We start from the raw sequence: 20,689 nt of genomic DNA, 5'->3' as shown, positions 1-20,689 counted from the left end.
ATAGAAAATAGATATAAAATTTTACAAAAATGCCTTACAAAAAAATTTCCTATAGAAGTCAAATTTGGGCAAAGTTTCCTAAAGATATATAATTTTCAAAAAATTTTCAAAAATTTTCTACAGAATTAACATTTTGACAAAATTTTCTATAAAAATCAAATGTTGATAAAATTGTCTATAGAAATAAAATTTTGGTTAAACCTTCTATAGAAATATATGGTTTGACCAAATTTCTATAGAAATTAAATTTTCACAAAATTTCCAAACATTTTCTATAGGCATAAAATTTTGACAAAATTCTCTATAGAAACAAAATTTTCTATAAACCTAAAATTTTGTATAGAAATAATATATGGCCAAAATTTTCTATAGAAATAAAAAAAATTGATAAAATTTTCTATAGAAATAAAGGTTTGGCAAAATTTTCTATAGAAATAAAATTTTGACAAAATTTTCTATAAAATTAAAATTTTCACAACATTTTCTATAGAAATAAATTTTGATAAAATTTTCTGTAGACATAAAAGTTTGACAACGTTTTCTATAGGTATACAATTTTGACAAAATCTTCTATAGAAACAAAATTTTCTATAGACTTAAAATTTTGACAAAATCTTGTATAGAATAAATATATGTACAAAATTTTCTATAGAAATAAAAGTTTCAAAAAATTTTCTATAGCAAAAAAACTGTGAAAAAATTTTCAATAGCACAAAAATGTTGAAAAAAAATCTATAGAAGGAAATAAAAGTTTGCAAAATAAAATTGTTGTTTGCTAGTATTTTTGTAAAATAGCATCCAAATTTTGGTATTTGTCTCACGGACAGAAGTTCATAGGTTGAACTCTAGACACCGACAAAGACTTAAAAATCAATAGTTATTTGATATTTTCTGGAAAGATTGTAAAACGCTGAGCAATAGAATTCTTGTCCATTTGTAGCTTTTTTCCCCTCTTTCTGGCAACATAGACAAAAATGACAACTCTTCATTTGACTCAATCCTTAATACAATACTTAAAAGATTGAAAATTTATAGTACTATATTTTAAATACAAAAGATTTTTTCCATATTTTAAATACAAAAGATTTTTTTCGAAGTTCAAATCATTTAATCGTATCACCAATAGCGACCCCCACATCACCTTCACAGCAAACTCTTTGAATGTGAAGAAAGTAAATATGCGCTTGACTATGCATGAATTTTCAAACGCTTGCGCATTGATTTCTACGTTACAAATGCATGCAATAATGCGTGAGTACTTTCGATTTTAATGTCAAGGCATCTTAAGCAGAATCCTTGAAGGCAATGGAGGAGTGGGTGGCTACACCACCTACATCATCACAATCATCCCCAATGTAATGGAAAAGATGAAGGTCAGGTGTTATTTTATTTGCTTGAAATTGTATTCCATTAAAGTTCAAACATACAAAAATGGTTATGGTGTTAATGAAGGGTTTCATCAGGGTTTCCCTTAACATCCTTGATTCTTTAAGTTTTCTTTTATATTTCCGTTTTTCCCTCAAACTCTTTACAAATAGTTTTTCAACGACAAATTATTCATACATTGGCTTACCAATGTTATGTGCTTTTGTTGTAGGACTCCTATTTAAATGGGGGAGAGCAGAAAACAAAATATATGTGTGCATGACCATGTTATTTAGAGTGTGTGTGTGTATATTCATGTTCATTGAAGTATACAATTCAAGTTATTGTATATGGTTAATTCCAATTCAACATGAAAGAGGAGACAGAAAAGAGAGAGCGACTTTCAATGGCGTTCTTCGATGTACTATCATCACGGTTGCCAAAGTTTGTAGAATTCTACCCAAAATGGTAGATTACTGTTTGGAAGATTGGTATCTACTTGATGTTTTGATTGATTTTCCAAAATTATTCCTCTCCAACTAAGAAATCTGTAGAAATAAAATATTTACAAAATTTTCTATATAACTAAAATTTTGCCAAATTTTCTATAGCAATAAAATTTTGAAAAAAATCCAATAGAAATAAAATTTGGACAAAATCTTCTATAGAACTACAATTTTGACAACATTTCTTTCTATAGAAATAAACTATTGACAAAGTTTTCTATAGAAATAATATTTCGATAAAAAATTCTATAGAAAAAAATTTTGACAAAATTTTTTATAGAAATAAAATTTTCATAAAATTTCTGTAGCATTAAATTTTTTCAATGGAACGAAATTTTGCCAAAACTTTATTTCTATATAAAATTTTGGAAAAAAATTCTATAGAAATGAAATTTTGACAAAATTTCTTTCTATAGAAAAAAAAATTTTGACATTTTCTATAGAAATAACATTGTAACAAAATTTTCTCTAGGAGTAAAACTTTGATAAAATCATCAATAGAAATAAAAAGTTTACAAAATTTTCTATAGAAATAAAATTTTGACAAAATATTCTATAGAAATAAGATTTTTACAAAAATTTTCTATAGAAATAAGATTTTGACAATATTTTCTATAGAAATAAAATTTTGACAAAATTTTCTATCGAAATAAAATTTTGAACAAATTTCCTACAGAAATAAAATGTTGACAACATTTTGTATAGCAATATATTTTTTACAAAATATTCTATTGAAATACAATGTTGACAAAACTTTCTATAGAAAAATATTTGACAAAGTTTCCTATAGAAATACAATTTTGAGAAAAGTTTCTATAGAAATAAAATGTTGACAAAATTTTCTATAGAAATAAAATTTTACAAAATTTCTTTTTATAGAAATAAAATTTTGACAAAATTTTCTACAGAAATAAAAATTTGAAAATTTTTTGCTATAGAAAGTGAAATTTTGCCAAAATTCCATATAGAAATATGAAAAAAAATATGACAAAATTTTCTATAGAAATAAAACTTTGACCAAAATTTCTATAGAAATAAACTTTTGAAAAAATTTTCTTTAGAAAAAAAAATTGACAAATTTCTCTATAGAAATAAAATTTTGACAAAATTTTCCTTAGAGATAAGCGTTTGACAAAATTTCCTATAGAAATAAAATGTTGACAAAATTTCCTATAGAAATAAAATTTTGACAAAATTTCTTATAGAAATAAAATTTTGACAAAATTTTCTATGCAAACAAAATTTTGACGAAATTTTCTATAGAGATAAACTTTTGACAAAACTTTCTACATAAATAAAGTTTTGGCAAAATTTTCTTAGAAATAAAATTTTGACAAAATTTTCTTAGAAATATAATTTTGACAACATTTTCTATAGAGATAAAACTTTGACAAAATTTTGTATGGAAATAAAATTTTGACAAAATTTTCTATAGAGATAAAACCTTAACAAAATTTTGTATAGAAATAAGATTTTGACAAAATTTTCTATAGAAATAAAATTTTGACAATTTTTTCTTTGGAAATAAAATTTTGACAAAATTTTCCATAGAAATTAAATGTTGACAACATTTTCTATAGAAATAAAATTTTGACAAAAATTTCTAGAGAAAAAAGATTTTGACAAAATTGTTTATAGAAATAAAATTTTAACAAGATTTTCTAAAGAAATAAAATTTTGACAAAATTTTCTAAAAAAATAAAATTTTGAAAAAAAAATTCTACGGAAATAACATGTTAACAAAATTTTCTATAGAAATAAAATAAACTTTATAAAATCATCTATAGAAATATCAATAAGGAAAGTCTAAAGTCGGGCGGGGCCGACTATATTATACCCTTCACCACTTTGTAGATCTAAATTTTCGATACCATATCACATCCGTCAAATGTGTTGGGGGCTATATATAAAGGTTTATCCAAAATACATACATTTAAATATCACTCGATGTGGACAGAATTTGATAGACTTCTACAAAATCTATAGACTCAAAATTTAAGTCGGCTAATGCACTAGGGTGGAACACAATGTTAATAAAAAATAATAAGGGAAACATTTAAATCTGAAGCAATTTTAAGGAAACTTCGCAAAAGTTTATTTATGATTTATCGCTCGATATATATGTATTAGAAGTTTAGGAAAATTAGAGTCATTTTTACAACTTTTCGACTAAGCAGTGGCGATTTTACAAGGAAAATGTTGGTATTTTGACCATTTTTGTCGAAATCAGAAAAATACATATATGGGAGCTATATCTAAATCTGAACCGATTTTAATTTGGCACGCGTAGCAACAATGCTAATTCTACTCCCTGTGCAAAATTTCAACTAAATCGGAGTTAAAAATTGGCCTCTGTGGTCATATGAGTGTAAATCGGACGAAAGCTATATATGGGAGCTATATCTAAATCTGAACCGATTTCAACCAAATTTGGCAAAAGCTATATATGGGAGCTATATCTAAATCTGAACCGATTTCAACCAAATTTGGCACGCATAGCTACAATGCTAATCCCAAATTTGAAGTCGATTGTACTAAAACTGCGACCTAGACTTTGATTACAAAAATGTGTTCACGGACAGACGGACATGGCTATATCGACTCAAGAGCCCACCCTGAGCATTTTTGCCAAAGACACCATGTGTCTATCTCGTCTCTTTCTGGGTGTTGCAAACATATGCACTAACTTATAATACTCTGTTCCACAGTGTGGCGCAGGGTATAAAAATGTTTACAAAATTTTCTATCGAAATAAAACTTTCTATAGAAATAAAATTTTGACAAGATTTACTATAGAAATAAAATGTTGACCAGATTTTCTATAGAAATAAAATTTTGATAAAATTTTTTACAGTAATAAAATTTTAACAAAATTTCCTATAAAAATAAAATTTTGAACAATTTTTATAGAAAAAGGGTTTTGACAAAATTTTCTATAGAAATAAAATTTTGATAAAATATTCTATAGGAATAAAACTTTCATAAAATCAGGTATGAAATAAAAATTTTGACAAAATTTTCTATCGAAATAAAACTTTCTATAGCAATAAAATTTTGACAAGATTGGCAATAGAAATAAAATGTTGACAAGATTTTCTATAGAAATAAAATTTTGATAAAATTTTTTATAGTAATAAAATTTTAACAAAATTTTCTATAGAAATAAAATTTTGAAAAATTTCTATAGAAAAACGGCTTTGACAAAATTTTCTATAGAAATAAAATTTTGACAAAATATTCTGTAGGAATAAAACTTTCATAAAATCATCTATAGAAATAAAATTTTGACAAAATTTTCTATCGAAATAAAACTTTCTATAGAAATAAAATTTTGACAAAATTTGCTATTGACAAGATTTTCTATAGAAATAAAATGTTGATAATTTTTTTTTTACAGGAATAAAATTTTAAAAAAATTTTCTATAAAAATAAAATTTTGAACAATTTCTATAGAAAAAAGGCTTTGACAAAATTTTCTATAGAAATAAAATGTTGATAAAATAGTCGTAAGGGATAAAACTTTCATAAAATAGTCTATAGAAATAAAAATTTTGACAAAATTTTCTATCGAAATTAAAACATTCTATAGAAATAAAAATTTGACAAAATTTGCTATAGAAATAAAATGTTGACAAGATTTTCTATAGAAATAAAATGTTGATAAAATTTTTGACAGTAATAAAATTTTAACAAAATTTTCTATAAAATTAAAATTTTGAACAATTTGTATAGAAAAAAGGTTTTGACAAAATTTTCTATAGAAATAAAATGTTGATAAAATAGTCTATAGGAATAAAACTTTCATAAAATCATCTATAGAAATAAAAATTTTGACAAAATTTTCTATCAAAATTAAAAGATTCTATAGAAATAAAATTTTGACAAAATTTGCTATAGAAATAAAATGTTGACAAGATTTTCTATAGAAATAAAATGTTGATAAAATTTTTTACAGTAATAAAATTTTAACAAAATTTTCTATAAAATTAAAATTTTGAACAATTTGTATAGAAAAAAGGTTTTGACAAAATTTTCTATGGAAATAAAATTTTGACAAAATTTTCTATAGAAATAAAATTTTGACAAAATTTTCTATAGAAATAAAATTTTGACAAAATTTTCTATAGAAATAAAATTTTGACAGAATTTTCTATAGAAATAAAATTTTGACAAAATTTGTTTTATAGATATAAAATTGTGACAAAATATTCACATAAAAATAAATATTTGTTTACAGTATCTAATTTCTTAGGAAATGTATTTTCATAGCTGGAATATTTTTTTATGAAATTTTCGTAACAAGAATATTTTGTTTTGTTTTTTTTTTTAAATTTAATGTGTGTGAACTTTGATTGTAGATTAACATTAACTTTCCTTCCATTGTTCATGGAATGTCTCATATGCTTTCCTACTTTATATTGCTTCCGTTTCCTATTCATGTTATTTATTCAGAGTTTATTCAAAACGAAGTAATATTAAGTGCTAACCATTATATTTAATGCTAATGAAAGGTTTTTATGACTCTTGCTGCCACAATCATTCAACATTTGTCCTTGACTTATAGGTTCACTTGTAATTGTAATTTTTTGTTTATAGTTTTATTTGAAAGGCCAATTAAATCGTTTATGGTACTGCGTGTAAATATGCCAGAATATTAGCTATGGGTATATATAAAATTTATACGATACAAATTCAATTTCCCATTATACTAAAGAAGGAACAAAGAAAAAGATACTCAGAGAAGAAATATTTAGCCTCAAAAAAAATCTGTTTTCATTAAAATTAATCCAAGGAAATAGATGATTATTCTAGTATTCGGTGGAGCTGACCAATGCATACTTACTTTTTTTTTTTGGTAAATACAGTGAGCGGCTCGTAAAACTCGTACGCTTGTTTGGAAAATATTAAATTATTTTATTTTTTATAAAATTCAAAAATTCAAATTTTTGTCATCATTACTAACAAACTGCAGATTTGATTTTTCAATTAATAGAATAAAACGTAAAAGAATGTAATGGAATCACTATTTTTCTTGAGAATATTTAAGAATTAAATAAATTATTCTTTCTCTTCTTTTGGAGAAGTACATTTTCGTTCATTCTCCACAATCTCCAAATATGGTGGTGGAGAAATCAATTCATGGTGCTTCAATAACTTTCTATCCCGTTTTGGAGTTCTTTGTGAATTTCTCGTCAGGCTTTGAGTTTTTAGATCATTATCCGTTTTTGATTTGCGTCTGGGTAAATGAGTACCTTGAAGTGATCTATTACTACATTTTCTCTTGGTTTTTTGTGATTCAATTCTTTTTAAACTATTAAAATCCATAGCTTCATCAACTGTAATTTCACCATTCTCCAACATGGCCAATTTATTTCGTATAGAAATTTGTCGAACTTTATTTCGAATTTTATATCTAATATAATATTCTTCGAATATATAATTAATTAGACAGTAGACCAAGATGAATATAAAGAATAAAAATGTATAATGGGCAAAATAGTCCATGGCCTCATTTGGATGTACAATATTGTGTGCCCATAGGAAATACACCAGTGATGGTACTAGGCAAAGCCAATATCCGCAAAATATGAAAAATTGTATAATTTTCTTAATCATTTTTTTTTGATCTTTCTGTTTTATATAGATCACAATATGAGCTAGTGCTTTAATTAAAATTCAAAAATATACCATCTTTAGATTAGGATGATAGAAACACAACTAATGTCTATTTCATGGGCATAGTGTTTAATGAAATTAAAAATCTAAGATAAATTGTCATCATTGCGGTTTATTTATTTAAATAAAAAATCTAAGGAATGTAATATAAATGTGTATAAAAAAAAATCATATGAATAATGACACAAATAGTTGACAAATGAAAGAGGAAAAAACGAGCCCACATCACTCTACATGAGAAACGAGCCCACATTACCCTACATGAGAAAAAAAACTAACAAATCTTATTTATTATTGCCATTGCAACAAAAAAAAAAACATGTTATGCTCACAATGGTCATTAGCATACACTGAAAAAAAATTTACGAAAAATTTTCCATTTAAAGTCTTAATTGAGTTTTAAACAATATTCAACTAAAAATTTAATTGATTCAACAAATTTTTTTTATTGAAAAAAAAAATAATAGTATAAATTAAAATTTTAATTGTATCAAGTCGAATAAAAGACTTTCCATTAATTTTTTAACTGATATTATCATTTCTGTGATTGAAGACATTTCAATTAAAAATTAATTGGATCAATTAATTTCGTGATTGAAGACAAACCATATTTTTGTGTGTACTTATTTTCTTATATTTACACGATTCGGATAATCATCTTCAAAGATCCAACAGAAACTATATTCCAGTATTTAAACTCTAGACTAAAGATTCAGTGATTGAGCATATAAAACACAGTAAATTTAACCTTGAATCGGAGATTCAAATTTCAGAAATTGAACTGCGGTCTAATCATCTTCAAAGATCCAACAGAAACTATATTCCAGTATTTAAACTCTAGACTAAAGTTTCAGTGATTGATCTAAGTTTCAGAAATTGAATTGCAGTCTGAAGTCTCAGTAGTTTGCAGTCTGAAGTCTTAGGTAGGATTTGTAGTCTAAATATCACTATCTGAAATCTCAGTAGTTGAACTAAAGTGTCTATGACTGCACTTCAAGTTGAAGTCAAACTCAAAACTAAAGTCTCCATAATTAAACCGCTCACATCGGAGGGGGCCACCAATATCAGTGGAATGCTGATTTGTGAATCAAAGTCTCAGTTATACAAGTGTCGACAGAATCCTCAGCTGCGAGTTGAACCTTAAATCGACGTCTCCTTGGTGGAAATAGAGACATTAGTTTTAGTGAAAACCAAAGTCTCGGTAAAATCTGAGGGGCGATCAATATCTGCTAGTGATTTTAATGCTGAATTGTTAACGAAAAATCGCATGTATTCAACTGTTGACCAAAGGCTCAGTGGTCGACTATAAACCGAAGTCTGAGGGATTTAATTGCAGACACATGACTTCAAAAGATGAACTTCAAAACGAAGTCTCCTTGGTGAAATTACTGTTGATGAAACGTTGAGTGTCGGAATCCTATACAAATGACTCAATGTTTTAACTGCAAACACGGTTGTCACTCGAGCCCAAAATAATCTCCCAAGTTTCGGAGAAAAATTTATCCAAAAATTTTATTTTGAAAAATTTTCTAAAAGGTTGTCAAAATTTTATTTCTATAGAAAATTTAATCAAAATTTCATTTCTATAGAAAAATTTGCCAACATTTTATTTCTATAGAAAAATTTGTCAAAATTTTATTTCTGTAGAAAATTTTGTCAAAATGTTATTTCGATAGAAAATTTAGTCAAAATTTTATTTCTAGGGAAAATTTCTATAGTAAGAAATTTTATTTCTATAGAACATTTTGTCAAAATTTTATTTCAATTCAATTGTGTCAACATTTTATTTCTATAGAAAATTTAGTCAAAATTTTATTTCTATAGAAAATTTTATCAAAATTTTATTTCTATAAAAAATTGTGTCAAAAATTTTATTTCTATAGAAAATTTTGTCCAAATTTTATGTCTATAGGAAAATTAGCCAAAATTTTATTTCTATAGAAACTTTAGTCAAAATTTTATTTCTATAGAAAATTTTGTCAAATATTTATTTCTTAACAAATTGTGTCAAAATTTTATTTCTAAAAAAATTTTATTTCTATAGAAAATTTTGTCCAAATTTTATGTCTATAGGAAATTTAGCCAAAATTTTATTTCTATAGAAACTTTAGTCAAAATTTTATTTCTATAGAAAATTTTGTCAAATATTTATTTCTATAACAAATTGTGTCAAAATTTTATTTCTATGGAAAATTTTGTGAAATTTTAGTTCTATAGAAAATTTTGTCAAATATTTATTTCTATAACAAATTGTGTCAACATTTTATTTTTATAGCAAATTGTGTCAAAATTTGATTTCTATAGAAAATTTAGTCAAAATTTCATTTCTATAGAAAAATTTTCCAAAATTTTATTTCTATAGAAAAATTTGTCAAAATTTTATTTCTGTAGAAAATTTTGTCAAAATTTGATTTCTATAGAAAATTTTGTTAAACATTTTTTAATTGTGTCAAAATTTAATATCTATAGACAATTTTGTCAAATTTTTGTTTCTAGAAAAGATTTGTCAAAATTTTATTTCTATAGAAAAATTTGTCAAAATTTTATTTCTATAAAAATTTCTATAGTACGAAATTCTTGTCAAAATTTTATTTCTATATAAGATTATGTCAAAAATTTATTTCTATAGAGAATCTTGTCAAAATTTTATTGCTATGGAAAATCTTGTCAAAATTTTATTTCTATAGAAAATTTTGTCAATCTTTATTTCTATAGAAAATTTTATCAACATTTTATTTCTATAGAAAATTTTGTCAACATTTTATTTCTATAGCAAATTGTATCAAAATTTCTATAGCAAATCTTGTCAAAATTTAATTTCTATAGAAAATTTAGTCAAAATTTTATTTCTATGGAAAATTTCTATAGTAAGAAATTTTATTTCTATAGAAAATTTTGTCAAAATTTTATTTCAATTCAATTGTGTCAACATTTTATTTCTATAGAAAATTTAGTCAAAATTTTATTTCTATAGAAAATTTTGTCAAAAATTTTATTTCTATAGAAAATTTTATCAAAATTTTATTTCTATAGAAAATTGTGTCAAAAATTTTATTTCTATAGAAGATTTTGTCAAAATTTTATTTCTATAGAAAATTTTGTCAATCTTTATTTCTATAGAAACTTTAGTCAAAATTTTATTTCTATAGAAAAATTTGTCAAATATTTATTTCTATAACAAATTGTGTCAAAATTTTATTTCTATAGAAAATTTTGTGAATTTTTTTTTCTATAGAAAATTTTGTCAAATATTTATTTCTATAACAAATTGTGTCAAAATTTTATTTCTATAGAAAATTTTGTGAAATTTTATTTCTATAGAAAATTTTGTCAAAATTTTATTTCTGTAGAAAATTTTGTCAAAATTTGATTTCTATAGAAAATTTTGTCAAAACTTTTTTTTATAGAAAATTGTGCCAAAATTTTATTTCTTTAAAAAATGTTGTCAAATTTTTATTGCTAGAAAAAATTTTGTCAAAATTTTATTTCTATAGTAAATTGTGTCAAAATTTTATTTCTATAGAAAATTTTGTGAAATTTTATTTCAATAGAAAATTTTGTCAAAATTTTATTTCTGTAGAAAATTTTGTCAAAATTTTATTTCTGTAGAAAATTTTGTCACAATTTGTTTTCTATAGAAAATTTTGTCCAAACTTTTTTTTTTATAGAAAATTGTGTCAAAATTTTATTTCTTTAAAAAATGTTGTCAAATTTTTATTTCTAGAAAAAATTTTGTCAAAATTTTATTCCTTACTATAGGAATAGCCAAAATTTAATTTCTTAATAGTCAAAATTTAATTTCTTAGAACATTTTGTCAATCTTTATTTCTATGGAAAATTTTCTCTAAATTTTATTTCTATAGAAAATTTTGTCAAAATTTCATTTCGTTATTGTTGTTTTTTTGTTTTTTGATCTCAGCTTAAAGCCATGCATTGACTAAACTACAAGTGTAGCTTAACCAACAGAGGAAAAGTATGCTTGTCAAATTTATTTGGGCAAAGCCCTATAGACTGCAAGATGGTTGGATGTACAGCTGTTTCGGAATTACCACATTCCTCATCAGCATCCTCTACTTGCAGCAAAACTATCAACCAATTATCAGAATAAATTCGGGTAATTCACTCAACCCAACGTGAACTACACTTGAACCTCCCGAAAAAGGGTTTGATAGTCGGCTACTGCCTAAACAAATTTGCCAGCATATCTCTTTTCCTTTGCCATTTCTATAGAAAATGTTGTCAAAATTTAATTTCTATAGAAATTTAAAGTGTGATTCATTGTTGGGTCTGATAATTTGTTGATAATTTTGCTGCAAGTAGAGGACGCTGGTGAGGAATGTTACCTTTGGGTTTAATGAACTGCCTTTCTTTATTCTGATAATTGGTTGATAGTTTTGCTGCAAGTAGAGGATGCTGATGAGGAATGTGGTAATTCCGAAACGTGCGTCCATCCAACCATCTTTCAGTCTATAGGACTTTGCCAAAATAAATTTTCAAACATTCTTTTCCTCTGTTGGTTAAGCTACACTTGTAGTTTAGTCAATGCATGGTTTTAAGTTGAAATCAAAAAACAACAACAATGCTTTAAGAAAATTTTGTTTCTATAGAAAATTTTGTCAAAATTTTATTTCTTTAAAAATTTTCTATAGTAAGAAATTCTTGTCAAAATTTTATTTCTATAGAAAATTTAGTCAAAATTTTATTTGTATAGAAAATTTTGTCAAAAATTTTATTTCTATAGAAAATTTTGTTAAAATTTTATTTCAATAGAAAATTTTGCCAAAATGTTATTTCTATAGAAAATTTTGTCTACATTTTATTTCTATAGAAAATTTAGTCAAAATTTTATTTCGATAGAAAATTTAGTCAATTTTTTACTTCTATAGAAAATTTTGTCAAAATTTTATTTCTATAAAAAATTTTGTCAGTATTTTATATCCAACGAAAATTTTGTCAAAACTTTTTGCTATAGCAAATTGTGTCGAAATTTGATTTCTATAGAAAATTTTGTCAATTTTTTATTTCTATCAAAAGTTTTGTCAAAATTTTATTTCTATAGAAAATTTTGTCAATCTTTATTTCTAGTGGTTGATGGAATTCTTTGGAATAACTTAAAATATAAATATACAGAAGCCTCACTTCTGAAACAGGTAACGGAAGTTGCAGTGGTCGAACTGCTCACCGAATTCGCACTGACGAGTATGCCTATATTTCCATGGTTGAAAAGTAGACTAAAATCTCAGTTGTTGAATTTCAGACTTAATACACAATATTTGATATGTTAACTGAATTCCTAGAGTTTGAAATATGGTCCGAAATCGTAGCGATCAAGTTGATGACAAAAAAAAAACCTAAAAACTTTAAGTTCTGTGTTCACTTGAGCATTGAATAATTGGTGGATCACTTTCTCTCTCTCTCTCTCTCTGCCTAAAATAAAATCATATTACAGCTGTTAGACTGTTTTAAACTGTTGTTACATCTATCGGTGTCTATCCACAATAGTCCAATAAATCGGAACAAAGTGAAGACTTTCAAATTGGTGGGAGGTAAAATAGGGTAATCGACAACCCATCAACTTACTAATATATACAAGCCAATATTTAATTAGGTTAAGTTTCAGTATTCGTAGTTTGATTTGGTCGAAGACTCGTCGAACAAGCCTTTTCTCTTATATTTACTATAAACGCTTTGAAAATGTGTGTGTTTATTTTTTTTAGATTTATTTTTTATTGTACTAAAAAACAATATGGATGTTTAAGTTCAAATGCCGTTTTATTAGTTTGGTTCAATCATATAATCGTTTTTAAGTGTAATCCCGCCGTTAGGATTTGTCTACACCTTCTCTGCCTTTCGGTACGAAAATAAGGACATTTTCTAACGTCAAATGTCATCAACCCCCGCCTTTCGGCATCCAAGCTTTTTGACATTCTCTTTTGAGACTCTCTCGCTTCTACGAAGGTAAATATTGTTTGACGAACAATAATTGATTAAATAAAGCCCAAATATTTTGGTTCAACTTCTAAACCAGTGCCTTTTTATTTCTTTTCTACTTTTATGCCACGCATTCATTGGTCCATTCGAGCCGAATAATTATTGGAAAGTATTAATTCGGTGTTTTTTATTTCTTCTTCGAAGGCAAAGGCTACGCCAATCAACAACAACAACAAACGATCGACGATCACCATCCTCTACGAGGCATTTTCAATTTATTGCACATAAATATAATTATATTATCAACAACCAAGGTATGTACTTTCAGTGATAATTAAAAAGTGAGCATATCCTTCGCTGTGAATATAAATAAAAACAGAAATAAACACTCGCCTACGGTCGCTTTACAACTCGTATTTTATATCGGTTGTACATTAAATCTCTACGAGAACAAAATTAAATTATCCGTCGGTCTTTAATACCCGGTTACATTCTCATTAAAGTGTTGAAAAGTGCGTTTAATTCCACTTTGTTTTCATCCAAATATTCAACGTCAAAGTTGCATTTAATTTTCGCTGTATTTTGTCATTTGTTTGCGTATACATTGTTGTGTTTTTCTTTTGGTTTTTTGATCTTCGATCTGCATAGAAAAAACAAAAACAATTGCATTGGTTGTAAGCATTGGTTTGCCAATAGGCATCAATAGTAAAGTGTTATACAGTTGCCGTTCAACTTGCTATACACACGTACGCACACAGGTGTTACATCCAACATACGTTCGAACGGCATACACGTTGGTTTATTAGCGTGGGTCGCTTACGGCGCGAAATTAAAAAATAATTTTTTGCAAGTTCAATTGAGAAAAGTATATATTGTTGATTCCTACGGATATCGCTCGTTTACTATTATCGTTCGTGTTACGTGGTAGTGTACCCTACGGTCGGTCGATATAAACAATAAAATAACAGTATTTATTATATATTATATTATCGTAATACTGACATATTTGAGTTTCCACGAAACTTTTTTATTTTTTATATTATTGTTGTTGTTGGACCTTACTGTTTCGTAGTGTGCATCTTACAGTCCGTGCACCCTACAATCGGTCAAGTTGACATTTTACAATTTAAAGTTCACGACTTTTCATTGTCTTGTAATTTTTCCATTTGGCAAGTGATATTCACGATACACTTGCACAAATTTTGTGTATCTACGTACACTGGGAGAAATTTTGGATAATATATACACTGAGAGAAACTCTCTCGTAATATATAAAGTTTTCAATTTTTTCGATAATTCGCCACGCAAAAATTATTCTTTGTATTCTACGATACACTGAAAATATTTTTTGTATTCACGATACACTTGCAAAAATCTTTTGGAACACAGGGTACACTGGAAGAATATTGTAATATTTTCCAAATAAAGATTTTGCATATATTTCGCCACGCGAAAAAGGGTTTCGTGTATTTACGATACACCGGAAGAAACTTTACGTGTTTTCATACACTTGGAGAAATTTTTCGCCAATTTTTACAAAAAGTTGAAATACTTATAATTTACCTTGCAGAGCTAATTTTAGCTGGTATTTCCAATACACTGTGAGGAAATTGGTGTATCGACGATACACTGTAAAAAATTGGTTGTACTCCGTACACTGTGAGAAATTTTCTGATCTCATTTTTTGTGTTGTTGTGGTAATCACGTTACCTTACTCACATTTTTAGTACTTTCGGTACACTGCGAAAAATATTGTGTGTTGACGATACAACTTTCGCATACACTGAGAGGAATAACTGCGTTTTCATTTGTTCGACGACAAATCGAAGTAGCTTTTTGAACCGATTTATACTCTTTTCAAGAGTTTTGGACATCACGTGTCAATTTTTTCGCCCTTTAAATTTTCCAGTACTTTTTCATAATGACTACTACACCACTTACTGCCTTCACAAGAGCAACTGACGCAATAGTCCGATTTGAAGCGAAGTTTCACAGTTTGCGAGACAATGATCTCACCGCCTATAGACTAGAATGTCATGGTTCCGAGGCTAAGTCATTGTGGGAAAAGGTTAAGGGCTTATTCGACGAATGTCTTGACTTTGTTTCCACACAGAGCAACGCCACCGAGGCAGCCGCTGCTGCTGACGGCAAATATGATGTGGCTTATAATTGTTACTTGAATGTCATGGAGTCTATTCAAGGTAAATTGGATGCACTACGTGCACCATCTAAGCATTCTGCTAAATCGCCTCGGTTGGAGGACCAAACATCTCTTTTGAATGTTTCTCATAGGTCCGATGACTCACACAGTTCTTCCGTTAGCTCTAGGGGAGACAATAGTTCCTCCCATAGTCTCAATCTACCGCCTTGTGATATAGATGTTTTTGACGGCGATTTTCTCAATTGGCCAACATTTAGAGATTTCTTCACAGCGGTATATATTAACAATAGCCGACTTAGCGATATTGAAAAATTGTGTCATTTACTCAAGAAAACCAGTGGTGAAGCTCGCGATGTGGTTTCGAAATTTCCGCTCACGCATAGAAGCTTCGCTCTTGCGTGGAAGGCGCTAAAGGGTACTTATGATAATACCCGCCTCTTGGTGAACCACCAACTCAAATTATTATTTGATTTGCCAGTCTTGGAGTCTGAGACCAGTTCAGGACTGAAGAAGTTACAACGTGGTATCTCGACATGCATTTCGACAATGTCCATCTACGATGTGGCTACTGACGATTGGGATCCCATCCTCGTCTTTTTATGCCTTCAAAGATTGCCGAAATGTACTGTCACACTTTGGGAACAGAGTATTAAGGAAAAGTCTGCTTTGTCTTCTTGGTCAGATTTGGACTTCTTTCTCACGGAAAGAATCCAGACATTGACATGTCTTCGGGATATCCGCGACATTGACGCCAGGCCTCCGGCCAACAAAAGAGTTCGTTCGCATTTCACGAAGGCGAAAGCACCTCGTTCCCCAACAAGTACGCCTCGTTCCTCCCAGTCCTCTCCTGACAGATTATGCGTTCTCTGTCGACGACAGCATCACCTCAGAACATGCTCTAGGTTTCATAATCTTTCAGTTCCTGAGAGGATGAATGTGATTAAGCGCCATCAGTGTTGTATGAATTGTCTGTCACGCAGACATGTGACAAATGATTGTCCCAGCGCATATGATTGCGGTAGATGTGGTAGAAGACACCACACTCTTTTGCATAGTGATATGTCGAATAGCCCTAGGACTACTCCGGTCGTTTCCGCACCGGCTACGCGAAATACCGAAGTGGCATCACCGGATGCCGATCAACCTTCTACGTCGACTGGCATTGTTTCTGGGTCGTCGAGTAGATAGGTATTCCATACTTCACGTACTGGAAATGTATTATTAGGGACTGCAATGGTGAATATCGTTCACCAGGGTATCACGTATCCTGCTAGGGCCTTAATAGATCCCGCTTCGGAATCATCCTTTATTACGGAAGGATTGCGGAACCGACTTGGACTGAGTACGTCTTCGACTTCGGCTACAATTTCTGGTGTGAATCAAAGTGTTTCGATCACGTCGAGAGAACTTTGTTCACTTTGCATTGGTACCCCACTAGACGAGTCGCTCCTACTGGAGACTACAGCGTACGTTCTTCCGAACATTTCCGGCAACCTGCCATCTTTTTCTCTAAATCGTGACATTGTGTCTAGCATGCCAAATCTACGTTTGGCTGACCCCAATTTATTTGTTTGTCGTCCTGTTGACCTTCTGTTGGGCGCGGATCTTTATCCGAAAATTTTGTTGGACGGTACGAGAACGAATATTTTGGGATCATTACTAGCGCAAAACACAGTCTTCGGCTGGGTTGTCACGGGTCCTATCCCTTCTTCGAATATTTCTGTCTACACGACTACTGTGGACCTCTCCAAGGAAAATGGTCTTCACGAGACACTTCACCGCACTTTGGGAACTAGAAGAGCTTCCCCGACGTCCTCTCTTATCTGATTTAGATAAGTTTTGCGAGGAAAATTATAAAACGACATCCCGACGGTATTCTGAGTGAAGATACTCTTCCTCTTGAAACTTATTTCTTCGGACAAATCGGAAACCAAGGACGGCCTGGCTGACACAATTTCTTCGAAATTAGGCATCCCTCTTGTGAAAACCATGAATTAAGACGATTCACCACGACTTTGTCCGCGGGTATATACAGTTATACCATATGAGGCCAGTTTAGGTTACGCCTACAAATGAAAATGTGTTATCTGCCTTATCGCCGGTCATCCACCGATAAAAAGACAATTTGACTTCGATTGGTTTTCACTGCCTTGAATGACATTTTTACACGTCGGTCCGACTCAACAATCAGACTTGTTTCTCCTCGTTTTGAGGTGGAAGTTGTATAAATTTGTGTACAATTGCGATATCACACTGATGTATCGCCATATATATGTTGACCCGTCCTAGACATTTCTGCATTGAATACAGTTAAGATATTCTCTGCAAAATATTATCCGGAACTTTTAGTTACAGACAGTGACTTGGACAACTTTTGAATTTGGCTGACGACACGGAGAATGGGTTTCCTCTTTATGTACAAGTCCTACGGAAGTGCATGTACGTTGACGACGTATTGACGGGGTACCATAATTTGAGTAATGCGTCTGGTTCAAGGGGCAATATACACCATAATTCTGAGCTGTCTTCTCACATAGAGCGCGACGCTATTTTACCACTACTGGTTTTAACAATGGGATTATGTGGAATGCTTTACAGGTCACGCCTTGATGATAACCCACGGTTATATTTACAAAACTGTCTGCTTTTTACGAAAGCGGTAACTTTACATGCTACCTTTGATTTGTCCACGACATTCTCGACGAGAACTATTACTCCCCACTACGTGGAAATTATGTCGTCTTCGCGATGTTCATCCGGGTACTAACGGTCGTCGTTTGTTCAAATGGATTACATCCTTGTCTTTTAGGGAGTTAACATAGGTCTATCTGTCGCGTTATGCTCGCGTCCTCCCTAGTTTTTGTTACGTGAAAAATCTTTGGGTTGATGGCCGCGTTCGAATCGCAATAGATCGGACTACAAGTTGTAAGGCGACCTACGGGTTCTGGTCACCCTGACCATTATGTTAATTTGGTTTTCCGTTCCGAAATCTTTCTATATTTTCATAGATAGAAAACATAGCAAAGATGGCTGCTACCCTTCCAGAGTCTGAGGACGACGTCCCCATGTTGGATGAGGAACGGGAGATTAATTCTAGCATCGCACCCCTTGCCGATGAACATACCATCAGTACGACTACTGATTCTGCCATTCTGGCCGACAATGTTGCAACAGCAACCAATAAAAAACCTTTGACGACGGCTTCTGGGGTTCCTCCAGGAGAATTGTTTGTGGCTTCGCCACCCCATATCACACTTGGGTGTAAGGTAGTCTTCAACTGCCTTCTGACTTTACGAGTCCTCGACACCCGGCCCTTCCGAGTCAAATTTTTTAAAATTTTAATAACAACGATCGGGCTTGACGAGTCCATTTACGATCGCGTGCTTAACGAGCACATTTGTAAATAATAATATGTTTTGGAAAAAATGAAACATGAATTGGAAACCATAACAAGAGAAAAAAAAGAATTGAACTAAAATAAAATGCTCATTTTTGTTAACTGAAATGTACATTCTGTATACTTTCACTATTTCCTTATTGAATATGTAAATATTATTTAACTTATTCTTAAATTTTGCAACATGGCTGGATGTTGCAAGGCGGGCGGCAATGTTTAAGTTCAAATGCCGTTTTATTAGTTTGGTTCAATCATATAATCGTTTTTAAGTGTAATCCCGCCGTTAGGATTTGTCTACACCTTCTCTGCCTTTCGGTACGAAAATAAGGACATTTTCTAACGTCAAATGTCATCAACCCCCGCCTTTCGGCATCCAAGCTTTTTGACATTCTCTTTTGAGACTCTCTCGCTTCTACGAAGGTAAATATTGTTTGACGAACAATAATTGATTAAATAAAGCCCAAATATTTTGGTTCAACTTCTAAACCAGTGCCTTTTTATTTCTTTTCTACTTTTATGCCACGCATTCAATGGATATTAATTTTAATATTTTCGTCTTAATTTCTACATTGTTTATTCGCTGAGTAATTACTCATCCTAGGGTAGAGTACATTCACCATCACTATTGACACTTTCTTGATATGGAGGTGGTGCTATTGGCGGATGAGGTTTCAATAATTTTCTCTCTCTTCTTGGTGTCCCCTGACGGCTACCTTGAGGTGTATCCATTTCGGCGACAGCATGTAAACGTCCTTTATTACGTGTCAGCGATCCTGTGGGTGTACCAGGAGCTGATCTCTTACCACTACCATGTTTATTTGGTGGTTGTTCACCGTGTTTTCTTTTACCCTGCGGCGATTTCGGCCTTGTGAAAGTTTTGAAATTTTGAGCTTCTTCCAAAGAAAGTTCACCTTTTTCCAAACGATCTAATTGCCTTTTGATGGTAATTTTTCGTACCTTTTTACGAATTTCATGTTTCAAATAACAAGTATCGAAAATATGATGAATCAACCAGTAGACAAGGATCAATACAAATAAGAGCACTGTATAATGGGTAAAATATTCCATAGCGGCATTTGGACGCAAAATATTTTGTTGCCACAGAAAATACACCAACGACGGTACCAAACAAAGCCAATAGGCACAAAATATGAAAATTTGTACAATTTTTTTAATCATTTCGGATGAAGAATTGGCTCATGAGAATATCGAAAATTTGGCTAGTTTCCGTTTTTTCTTCGTTTTTTTTTTTTTGGTTTTTTGAAGTCACATTGATTTCTTAGGAATATTCTATAATCCTATGCGTTGGATTTTAACAACACGACTGATATCACTTTATGGAGGGATGTTTTTGCAGTAAATTTAGATAAAGATATAAGATTCTGATTGTGGTTTCCATTGGCGATATTTATAGATGAATAAATCATTGAAATGAGACAAACACAAATATTTTACAGTGAAAACCCTAAAACTTGGACATTCTGAAAACTGGACACCTCTGTAACGAGGACAACTTTCAGAAGCCGCGGTTGCCACTCGAGCCAAAAATAACTTACAAAAATTTGGAGAAAATTGTACCAAAAAACAACCAAACAAAAAAAAAATATATTTTTCAAAATTTTATTTCAATAGAATTTTTTATCAAAATTTCAT

At 29.7% G+C, this 20,689-nt stretch overlaps 2 protein-coding genes across 9 annotated transcripts in view; one reads left to right on the top strand and one right to left on the bottom strand.

Annotated features, from left to right (window-relative positions):
- Positions 1–20,689, top strand: part of Nckx30C (solute carrier family 24 member Nckx30C) — a 544,602-nt gene that overhangs the window by 245,565 nt on the left and 278,348 nt on the right. The gene's annotated exons all lie outside the window — the stretch shown is intronic.
- LOC142223770 (uncharacterized) lies at positions 13,251–20,364 on the bottom strand. Its single transcript, XM_075293622.1, has 2 exons — positions 19,573–20,364; positions 13,251–13,299 (listed from the first exon to the last, which is right to left on the bottom strand). The coding sequence occupies exon 1, from the start codon at positions 20,213–20,215 to the stop codon at positions 19,634–19,636; it is 582 nt and encodes a 193-aa protein (XP_075149737.1). The 5' UTR covers positions 20,216–20,364; the 3' UTR covers positions 13,251–13,299; positions 19,573–19,633.

Source organism: Haematobia irritans, chromosome 2 (genome assembly GCF_050003625.1).
Source record: "Haematobia irritans isolate KBUSLIRL chromosome 2, ASM5000362v1, whole genome shotgun sequence".
NCBI lineage: Eukaryota > Metazoa > Arthropoda > Insecta > Diptera > Muscidae > Haematobia > Haematobia irritans.
Note: the sequence above shows the minus strand (reverse complement) of the source record. Positions and strands in the feature narration are given on the sequence as shown.

Bases quoted from the DNA above. Each gene is read 5' to 3' on its own strand.
- LOC142223770 (XM_075293622.1), bottom strand. From the start codon at position 20,215: ATGATTAAAAAAATTGTACAAATTTTCATATTTTGTGCCTATTGGCTT.